Raw genomic sequence first — 11,130 nt, 5'->3', positions numbered from 1 at the left:
CAAATATAAGTTGTTACAGCTGAAAAAAACATGTTGTAGGACAGAGCTACTTCTTCCTAATGTGAACAAAGAAGGGCAATTGTTACGATCTAAAGAACTCCTAGGTCAAGGAAGAAATCAAAATGGAAATTAGAAAATATTTTTAACTGAATGGTAATAAAAACTCAACACATCAATATGTGTGGAACACAGCCAAAGTCAGGAAAACGTTAAGAGGAAAATAAACACAATTAAACGCGTACAATAGAGAAGGGAGGCTAAAAATACACAAAGAGCTAAATATCCTCTTGAAAGCAGGAGGAAAAAAACAGCCAATGAACCCCAAAGAAAGCAGAGGATGCGAGCAAATATCAGAACGACACTTAATGACACAGAAAACACCAGGAACAAATAGCAGCAAGTAAATAGTTTTTCAAATATGCTCATTTCAGATGTGATAAGAAAAAACTAACAGAACAAAACTAATAAAAGACAGCAAGACCTCTAAATAAACCCGATAAAACATTACTAAGAGAAATTAAATAAAACCTAAATAAAATGTATCATGTTTTGAAATTGGAACGTATGGCAGAGACGTCCAGTGTCCGTAAACTGCCCTGTGTAACATAAACCCAACCCAAACCTCACCACGTGCTGTGGGAACTGACAAGGTACTCCTGATGTGCGTGCGGGAGCAGAGGCCAAGAACGACCGAGAAGCACGCGAGACACAAGGAGGCTGAGTCTACCACGCAGCCAAACTCAAATATTAAACTGGAGGAACTAAGAATAGGGGCCGCCGAGACAGAGGGTCATGCCACTGTGAAGGCGGAGACTGCAGACAGAGGCCCGCACACAGAAGGACGCCAGGGGCACGAGAAAGACGGAACTGCGCCCGACGGGGACACGACGAGGACACGGCACACGGCGGTCTCTGCAGGAACTAGGGCTGAGGAAATCAGACTCCCGGGGGCAGGGCAGGACGCCGGGCCTGACCTCTACTTTGATCAAGACACAAAAACCTATTCCAGATGAATTAGACTTCTGAATGTCGAAATCAAAACAATAAAAGTCCTAAAACATGATATGGAGAATACTTTCACAGGACTTTGGTAGGGAAGACTGTCCCCAACACTAAAAATTTTTTAAAAACTGTTAGTTAAAAGTATAATAATGTAGACTTCGTTAAAATTAAGGATTTCCATTAAAAAAAACACATAGGAAAGAAAAGCTATTTGCAATAGAAAGACGACCCATCCAGAACACAAAAACGCCTAAAAACTGATAAGAAAAGAAAGGATACCTCAGAAGGAAAACGGCAAGGGATTTTTAACAGGTGCCTCCCACATCAGGGAGATATCCAGAACCACACGAGGAGAGGAGCAGTCCGGCTTTACCAGCCTTCAAGGAAATGCACGTCGCAAACACAACCGCTACATTCACGTCGCCAGTGCTAACTTATAAAGCCTGACGGCGCCACGTGCTCACCACGTGTAAAGCAACGGGAAGGCTTATGCACTGCTGATCGGAGGGTTAATCCGAAGCATCGCTTTGCAAGATCATTTGCGGTTATCTACTAACATGGAACATACCACACCCCAAACCCAGCAATTCCACTCCAGGTATGTCTGTGACAGCAATGTGCACGCAGGTGAGCCAAGAGCCACGGCATCACAGAAGCACCATTCCTAATGGCAAAACTTAGAAGCGACCCAAATATTCATCAGCAGTAGGATGGATAAAAAACATACTATGTAACGACAAACAAATGAAGTACAGCTACACACAACCGAAACGGAAAAATCTCATCAACGGTACTGGGCCAGAAAAAGCACCTCCCCACCCCCCGAATATACCCCCATCCCACTGACTCCTTTTTAGGATTCCATTTTAGTTTATTTAGCATTATTTAGTTTATTCAGCATTCCAATTTAGCATCTCAGACTGTATATATCTGCATATTTTTTGTAGTGTTTGTTCTGGGTATTAAAATATACTTTGTAGTACTTACTAAGTTGCTTAAAATACTTACTAAACTGCATTACCTCAGAAAAATAGAATAAAGAAACAGTCTTTCAATCCAGCTACTTAAACACAGCAGACACGGCTTCCTGCTGGAGTTAGTTCTGGGCCCCACGACGAGTGCGGGACGCCTCATGACAGTGCCAATTTACATCCCAGTTCCGCTTCTGTCCCAAGGGGCCTCTGCAATGGCCCAGGCTTCGGAGACGTAACCTTCAGCTTCTGGAAGGTCCGGTTCTAAACAGTTACCCTACTTGACGTGTTCCTCCAGTGATAATATTCGAATTGATATGTCTGTCTAAGACTTAAGCTACATCTTAGGTTTCCTTGTTAAGCTGGGAGACAATACTGGGGATTTCCTTCGTTGCCCTACACACGTGACGCTGCGACCTGACCGTACCTGCATGAAACACTAATCGACTCCTGGAGTGTCGTCCGCGCGGGCTAGCCACTACAGCACTGAAACGACAAACACCAACACAGACGTGCAACTGTCTTCACACTAACGTCAAACCCCTGCCTGGACGTCGACGAAGGCCCACGCCACCCACCCAGCCCCTCGCACCGACGGGGAATACACCTGCGGGGGTCCTCCGAGAGACGCCGAGAGGAACCGCAGACCAGGCTCGGAGCGCCACCTTCCACGTCCACCCACGTGCACATCCGCGCCACGACAGCGGCGACGGCCACTGAAAATGCGGCAAAGGCGGCTTCGAGTCACTCAGCGAACATGGGAGGACACAAGGCAAATGGGAAGCTGAGCCATCGCTGCGTCGAACTCGACGGCAAAGGCGAGAAGTGAGTGAACAGGAGAGGAGGGAGCGGGATAAGACGGAAGAATGAAAAGATGGAACGGCCCTCACTGACGCGCGGACTCCATCTCGGTCCACACGCCACGACGGGCACTGGGCAGCCTCTGCAAAGCCGGACGGAAAACAGGAAGGCGAAGGGACCGGGTCTCAAAGCCTGCGACTGTCACGTTCTCTTCCGCCTTCCCACCGTGAGCTGCCCCGCGCAGTGGCCCACACGGCCAGGAACGGGCCAGGCCTGGGCCCAGCGAGGCGCCCGGGCCTAGCGAGGCACCCGGGCCTGCCGGCATCCGCTCCATCCCATGGAGCCTGAAGGTGACAGCCACCTGGCTGACACCTTGACCACAGTCTTGAGAGGGGCCGGGAGACCCAGCTAGGCTTCACCCAGATCGCTGACCACAGAAGCCGTGAGGCAATAAACTTTGGTGTTTGAAAAGAACACGTCAAAATTTAGATGACTAACATACACTCGGCCACCTCTGTTGTCAGCATTTGTCCTAGAGAAACACGCATATAACGTACAAGGATGTTCACGAGAGCGTTTTACAACAGAAACCACCTGAAATCTAGTAATTGATAAGTTGGTAACTTACAGTATCCATACGCACAAATATTATGCAAATGAATTGCAAATCAATGTCTAATTTTATCCATTTTGGTAAGATTGAACAACATACCCCAAACCACTCTGTACAGTATAATGTAACAAGATGCAGGCCACTTTCATACTGAGGAGGAAGATGTCCTTGAACTAAATATCTCCACGAGGTGGCTCGGGGTGGGGACGTTCCCATGTGGCCTGGATGCCAGTTAGCACCAAGGGCTCAAACTCCTCTATAAGAGGCCTTTTAAAATTTGTCATTCAATATTTTTTAAGAACTTGTTCTTAAGCCTTAAAAAAAAGAAAAGAAAAGAAAAAGACTGTCCTTCCAGCCGCCGTTCCCCGGGGAGGACGACCTGGGGAAGCACTTCTCCAGGTGGCCCGCCAGCACCTCAGGCCGCCCGAAGCCGGGCGGTGTGCGGCCCGACCCCCGCGGCCTCCGGCAACGGCTTCTTCCCAGACTCACCTAAGTCTTCTCTTTCTAATCCTCTTTGACTTCCATGTACCTTTCCTTAAGTTTTAAACCATAAGAACATCCAATAATTACGTGTAACATATCTATCTGTAAAAGCAAGTTCTAGGAACTGAAACGTATTCTTCTATAAATAGGTTCCAACTAATATAGTTCTTTGATCAAATGAAATAATTCAGATAATGCCACATTAAGCAGTTAACACACATCTTACATTAGGCAAAATATGACTTCGCCTACACACGCTGAAATGTACTTTAGCAAAACAGACTATACAAAAAAATCTACGTTCTTCTTTAGGTACAGCAAATCTTACACAGAAATGTTAAGATTTAAAATAAATGCCTCAAACAATTTCCTTCATATTCAAAAGTTACTCGCAATCAGGCTAAATGTTAACGAGTCGCATACATGTGTCTAAAATATAGTAAAAATGCATCAACCTTTTCCACTACGATGAGGTCTCCAACTTGTATGTCTGAACTCTTAACTTGCACTTTACCTTAAAAAAAAAAAAGAAATATAATCAACTCAAAGAAACAGTAGCACGCCAAAGTTAAACTTTCAATTGATAAATAATACTTTAGAAATAACTTCTTTCTGGAGAAAGAATACTTTAGAAATCTATCTATACTTATAATTTCCAAATGAACTTATTTCAGAAGACCCACTAACAATCACCTTCTCATAGTCGGCTCCCAAATCCAAGTAACTGTCCCCCAGTGAAAACCATGTGGGGTGTGGGAAGGACGGCCTGCCTTGGGGAGGCTCTTCCGGGCCTGCGTTACTCCAGGTGTGGGTCAAGTTACTGATGGCTAGAATATCACAAAATAAAACAATCTGATGACTAAAACTAGTAACGTGGAAACATCAAATCCTTACTAAGACTGGGAATGGCACTGATTGGCATATAACAGGAAAAAAGAAACAAAGAGAATTATATATGACATCACCCCCACCAGTAGCTTTACAGACACAAGTCAGGACTGAAAACTAAGGTCTAAAGCGTTGTTTCAAAAAGTGATACCTCCACGTGACAGTGCGTAAATTCTTAAAATACCTAGAATAATATCTAGAGTACAATAATCATGTACAAATTGATGATATCTACATAAAATAAGGTTAGTATCACACAGAGCAGATGAAGCTTTAGAAGCCATCTGAGACACGGGATTCCTCTCTCTCTCCGTGTGCGCAGATCCTTCGCCCCTCCCTTCTCCCCATTCCCTTCCCTCCCGGTGAGGCGGACTCCTTCCCCCCGCCCCCACTGGTCTCCTTCCTAGGACCAGCGACAGCCCGTGGGGCCCTGTACACTTCTGTGACCACTGTGTTAACTGGGGGAAAGATCAATTCTCTTGCACTCGGTTCACTCCGAAGCTAACGGGACAGGAGGTGAGCCTGTTCCCGCGTGGCACCCCGACACCGCCAGTCGCTCCTCGGACTCTAGACCACACTCAGCTTCCTGCAGGACCTTATTTCCTAAACGCCTCTTACAGCAGCTGTTCCAACAGGACCAAATCAGTCCCCAAAAACGTTCCTAGAGGACATCGACAAGCTTTGTACACACTGGTAAATACCTGGCGTCATAGTTTCCATGTTTTCAATTCTATAATAAACGCATAAGGGCTGGAGCTACTTTAGGGGGCAGCTCCTTTCATTCATATTATGTTATAAAATAGCAACGTTCTTTAGAATTATGTGTGCAATAAATCTTAAGATTGTGCCAAAATTGATAAGAACATGTCTATTAACAGCTAGAAAACAGCCACAAGAGAATGTCCATTTTAATTATCATTCCCTGGGTCAGGCCAAGCTGCGCACTCACACCCCCGGGGTTGCGTGTCACCGCTAAGCGTCAGGCAGTGAGGGCGCCTCGCTGACCTCGTGCCCCCTGAGCCCTACGCAGCAGAAATCCCATCTCAGCACGTAGCGTCATCTTCTCTCCTACCGCGCATTCCACTTTTCCTTCCTTCTGTTTTATGCATGTAATAGAAATGTTTAAGAAAGAAATAGTTGTAGTCATAAGATGTAAAAAATATAGTAAATAACATTCTGAAACACAGAAAACATATCATTTTTTGACTCCTTCATCAAGACTTCATATTCCTGAGAAAGTGATTATTGTGTCACACGGCAACAGAATTTGTATTTAATAGGCTTTCATTTTTAGGCATCGCACAGCGATCGTTATTCACTTCGATGGAGCTTCCTTACGATTACATGTTTATGGTAAAATGCAGTGTAGAAAGTTCTCTAATGTTCATAATATTACAATATGAACAAAATGTGAGAAGGCTAAACAGTGCGGCGTCAAATCAGTGCAGCGATCTGCTTCCCACGTGTGCTCCAAGTCTGTAAACGCTGAGGAACTGGTCAGGCTGTTCGATGGGTCCCGGCTGCCTATGAATTTTCACTTTGTGTTCAGGGACTGCTTATACCTTCCTTACAGCCTCTGTCACATGAACTCACTGGCTTCCTGTTCTCTTTCCCAAAGGGCAGTTACGGCAAGGGCAGAGGAGATGGAGGAAAGCGACCTGCCCCGCACGCCTGACCACCAGGGACAGCCCGGCCCCGCGCTACCCTTGGGGAACTGAGTGAGCCGACAGCTGGTCCTCGACATACTAACATCAGAGCTGGGAGGCACAGGTCACAACAGAAACCCCCTACATTTTCAAGTCACAGCACACATAAAACACAACTGCCACAAACCAACAGAGCGAGCGATACCACCAAGTGTTATGGGACGGGCACTTAAAACTGACCCATTTCAGAGCTGCACTTGATAGAAGCAAATTCAGAATAACAAAGACACTTTAATGTAGACGTCAGAATTTAAGCCCACGAACAGTTTTTCTTAAAAATAGCCACTCAGCTGACAGCCAGGCGCACACTCAGGAAGCCACACATCAGCGGCCCTTCCCTCTCGGGTGCAACAGCTAACGCAGCCCGTTACCTAGTACGGTGAGAACGGCCCTTTCCTCTCCCTAAGCCGCTGCAGCTAACTCTCCCCGTCAAACCCCCGCCGACGCTAAGCGCCCCCTGCCACGACGCCTCGGGGTGCAGAGCCTGGGTGTCTCCTTCTCTCAGAAGAGAATTCAGCAAACATGTTCTGTGAACCAAGTTTATGGGCTCCTCCGAAGATCGAAAAATAACTCAAGAACTACTGACTCTTACTCCAAAGCCTCACAAACATATGTGCTGCCCACCAGCCTCACGGCCCCGCGTCGTTGTTTTGCCTTAAGAGAATATACTACTAAACGGTTTCCAGTACTACGACTTCCCCAATTCAATAAGAATTTCAAACGAACTAGCTGAAAAATCTGAGGAGTATGTTTATCCCCGCTCAAAAAACCTCCGTCACTGGACAATTTCTTAGAAGATAGCTCACATTTGCTTCATTAGGTACACGTTCTCCACAACCGATCTCAGATGGACTTTCTGGCTGTGTTTCTCTTCGTCCCTGCTCTGCTATAAACCCGCACCTTACCACGCACCCAGATGGCGCCCTGCTCATTCCTGTAGGTTCTCCGCACTGGCTGTTCCTTCTGACTGAACCCCTTCCTGCCCACACCTCCTGAGTGACACAGCAAATCCAGCCCCGTGAAGCCTCTGTCCCCTGCACAAGCACCCACAGGGTCTCACCCACGCCTCTGCACAATGCGTTTAAAATGCGGCAAATATTCAAACCTCCGAGTAGCTACTAAGTTTGAGATCCTGTGATGGGTTCAAAGCATAGCTGAAAATAGTTTTATGACATTTAGTTTGTTTTTCACAAATGCACATCCAAACTGAACTCATTTTAAAGCACAAGAAGGCGTTTATAACCGTGCTACTCCTGATCAGTTAAAATGGCCCAAACATCACAATGGGCTGAAGAGAACGAAACCATATGAGCCACATCTCTCATAAGTAGACACAGGCACTGCCAAGCAGGTATGGGAACGTGCTAATCACTTCCCAACCAAACACACGCAAGGTAGTAAGAGTGAGAGGCAATTGAGTGGCTTGGAAAGGAGCTGGTCACGCAAGGCCGCCAGACGGCCCACCTCGGACTGCCAGCTGCTGCTTCCTGGGCAGACGGCTCCCCACTCCATCGGCAGGTTATTGGGCTCATCCTCATTATTTGGGTGGGAATGGCACTGTCCCCCAACTCTCTTGACACTTTAAGTGGGTGTGGAATGGGAGCCTAATTTAACACCGATTATGAAGCAAAGTGGACAGTCGGGAAATAATTAAAACACGTATTTATATACATAAATTTTGTTTTAAAAGATCTATATACTCTGGGGAAACAAACAAAATGTTGCTGAGAGAAAATTTAAAACTGATCGCATTCATGGGACAGAAGACTTCATATTATTAAGTCAATTCTCCCCCAAATTTATCTATAGATTCGATGCAATCCCAATGAAAGTCCCATCAGGCGTGTTTTTTTTATAGGGAACTCGAGGGACAAGATAATAAACCCAAAGTGTGTCTGTGCCTGACAAATACACCAGATTGACAAATATTACTGTACAGGGAAATGCAATACCGGAGGCTGAATATTCATAGTAAGTACTGGAATGGATTCTTTTCAAAGGCTGCTCAGACCACCGACAAGAAAGATGACATCCGGCTACTTTAAGAAAAGGGACTACACGAGACGAGTATGTGAGAAGCTGAGCATGTTTATCTAAGAACCGCTTTGACTATATAAAATGACATATACATAAATGATTTCCGAATATCCGGTGTTGCATTTCATCTACACTGTCACAAAAGTGGACGAACAAGAGATGACACCACATAAATAAAATAAGGAAAGTCATCAGTGTTTCTCTGAATATTGGATTGCAGCAATCAACTCTGATTACTTCCAAGTGTATCAGCTGCTAAGCAATTTCTGATGGGAAAATTTAGCTAACACTCGAGCATACTATTAAAAAAACTATCTTAAGATATGACTATCACAAAAGGAAATCCTTCTTGCCAAGTAGAAAATATAGTAACTCATATAACCAATTACATTTTATGATTTCCCTGTGACAGTGTATAAAATGCATAGACAACATATAAAAAGGCACTGAAGAGATCTAAAAATCTCTTGATGTTTAAAGGAATAATTATTACTCACAAACGAAGTAAACGCCACTAAAAGATGACAAATTTCACTGAGACATTTCATGGGGTTTTTAAATGTAAAAAAAAGAGTAAGAGTTTTACAAGTGTGCAACAGTGCTGATAATACAAATCAAGACACTAAACGCGCAGGAAAGGAGAACTCAGCCCCCTGTGCTCTGCACAAACACGGTTTCGTTTTGGCAAGGAGGCCGAAACACGAGAAACATGTAAATCTGCCACACGCGTACGATTTACATAAGGTTCAAAGGTCACAGACTCTCTTTCACATTTCTGAATACCTGAAAACAAGTCAAACAACAAAATGCCAGGATGACTGAAAGAAGCATCTAAGTCTGCAAAGCAATCATCACAGGCTGTATGAGTAAGCGCAGCACAGAGTTAGCCCAAGCTCCATTTTGAAATATAAAGTTTCACGTTCGTTTTAGGTTTAATATTGGAAATACACTAACGGTCGTTGATATGACTTAGCCCTGCAGGTTTGGTGGCTGACTGAAACGAAAACAAAGACCTCCAAGTTTATCCATCTGCTGGACCACGGCACGAGCTCTTTAAAGCACAGGACTCGTTCGTGTTTGAATCTCACGAGGTCATCACAGTGCCTAACACACGGTGAGTACTTAGTAAATATTTGTGGAATTGAATTGTGAACTAGTCAACTGGATAATTACAACCAAGGCATCCAATTTATACGCCTCTCCCCAGCAACAGGGAAAAACACGGCACCGATTCCGAGAACACGAGTAGACGGCCATGCAATTCCAACTCCTCCTCCTCAGGAATTCTGCACGAGGCAAGTCTGCTTCACGCTCTCGTCCCGCCCCGGCCTCTGATGCGACCCACCAGGAGGCGACAGTGAAGAACAAACACCCCAGCAAACACGCGCCTTGGGGCCGGCTATTTAGCATGGAGATGACACGACCTACCCTGGATGGCGGCTGTGCGAAAGGACACCACGAATGTGGTCTGACACACGCGCACGTGAAAAACCAGCAGAGATCATTACCATCCTCCCCAAGGGAAACGTCCACTCCATAGGTCACCAGCAATGATGACCGTTTTTTTTTTTTTAAAGGTAAATTCCCTTTAGCATAAGAAATAAACTACTAAAAATTATTTTTAAAGTACTTTGAGTTCAAATATCACAAATGTAAAAAGCATTAACACATCTTCCTCAACACTGTATACTATTTCTAGGTGAAACTGACATAACATAATACCAGCCACTTTAAAGTGAATAATTCAGTGGCACTTAGTACATTCGCAGCGTCGTGTGACCAAGTCCACCCAGTTCCAGAACACTTTCTGCACCACAAAAGGAAACCCCAGACCCCTGCTCCCATCGCCTGCTCCCCCAGGCCGTGGCAACCACAGTCCACATTCTGCCCCTACCGCTCTGCCCATTCTGTGTATTCTGTATAAATAAAATCATACAGTATATGACCTTTTGTGTCTAGCTTCTTTCACACAGTGTATTTTCAAGGTTCATCCACGTTATAACATGTGTTAGTATTTCATTAAATGTTACGGTTGAATGATATGCCATGTATGAAGACAGCAAAATTTCGTTTACCCATTCACCCACTGGTGGATGTTCGAGTTACCACCTTTTGGTGATTGTAGATAGTGCTGCAACAAACATGGGTGTGTGTGCATTTGTTCGAATTCTAAATTTATCTGAGAATGTCATCACTTCTCCTTCATTTTTGAATGACAGTTTTACTGCATATAGTATTCGTGATCGGTGGTTTTTCTTTGACCATTTTTAAAATGTCACCCCATTGTGTTCCGCCTGCTACTTCCTCATCATCTGATCGGAGACCCCTCGTGTGTGGCGAGTGGCTGCTCTCAGGGTATCTTCCTGGTCCTCAGGCTGCAACACAGCAGCCACGACGCACTCCACGTGGCTCTCCTTGCATCTGTCCTTCCAAGCACTGACTGAGCTTCCGAAATGTGGAGATTCACGTCTTTCATCAAGTTGGGGATGTTGACGGCCATTACTCCTCCCCTGCTCGGAGTCCACTGTGTGCACATCAGAATGCCTGAGGCTGCCACACGGGTCTCCCAGGAGCCATCTACTTTTCTTCGTTCCTCTTTCTGCTCCAAGACTGGATAATTTCGTGGGAC

The 11,130-nt window shown here is 45.2% G+C and overlaps 1 protein-coding gene across 1 annotated transcript in view; it reads right to left on the bottom strand.

The window, feature by feature from the left end:
• LOC105303019 (probable phospholipid-transporting ATPase IIB) overlaps positions 1-11,130 on the bottom strand; it is a 171,392-nt gene that overhangs the window by 124,967 nt on the left and 35,295 nt on the right. Inside the window, exons 6-7 of the mRNA XM_023521125.1 lie at positions 4,326-4,384; positions 2,504-2,689 (exon numbers count right to left, since the gene is read on the bottom strand). Of these exons, the coding sequence (XP_023376893.1) occupies positions 2,504-2,689; positions 4,326-4,384 (245 nt within the window). The remainder of the gene's footprint in view (positions 1-2,503; positions 2,690-4,325; positions 4,385-11,130) is intronic.

This window comes from Pteropus vampyrus, unplaced genomic scaffold (genome assembly GCF_000151845.1).
Source record: "Pteropus vampyrus isolate Shadow unplaced genomic scaffold, Pvam_2.0 Scaffold295, whole genome shotgun sequence".
Taxonomy (NCBI): domain Eukaryota; kingdom Metazoa; phylum Chordata; class Mammalia; order Chiroptera; family Pteropodidae; genus Pteropus; species Pteropus vampyrus.
The sequence above is the reverse complement of the archived record's forward strand: the minus strand, read 5'-3'. Positions and strand labels throughout refer to the sequence as shown.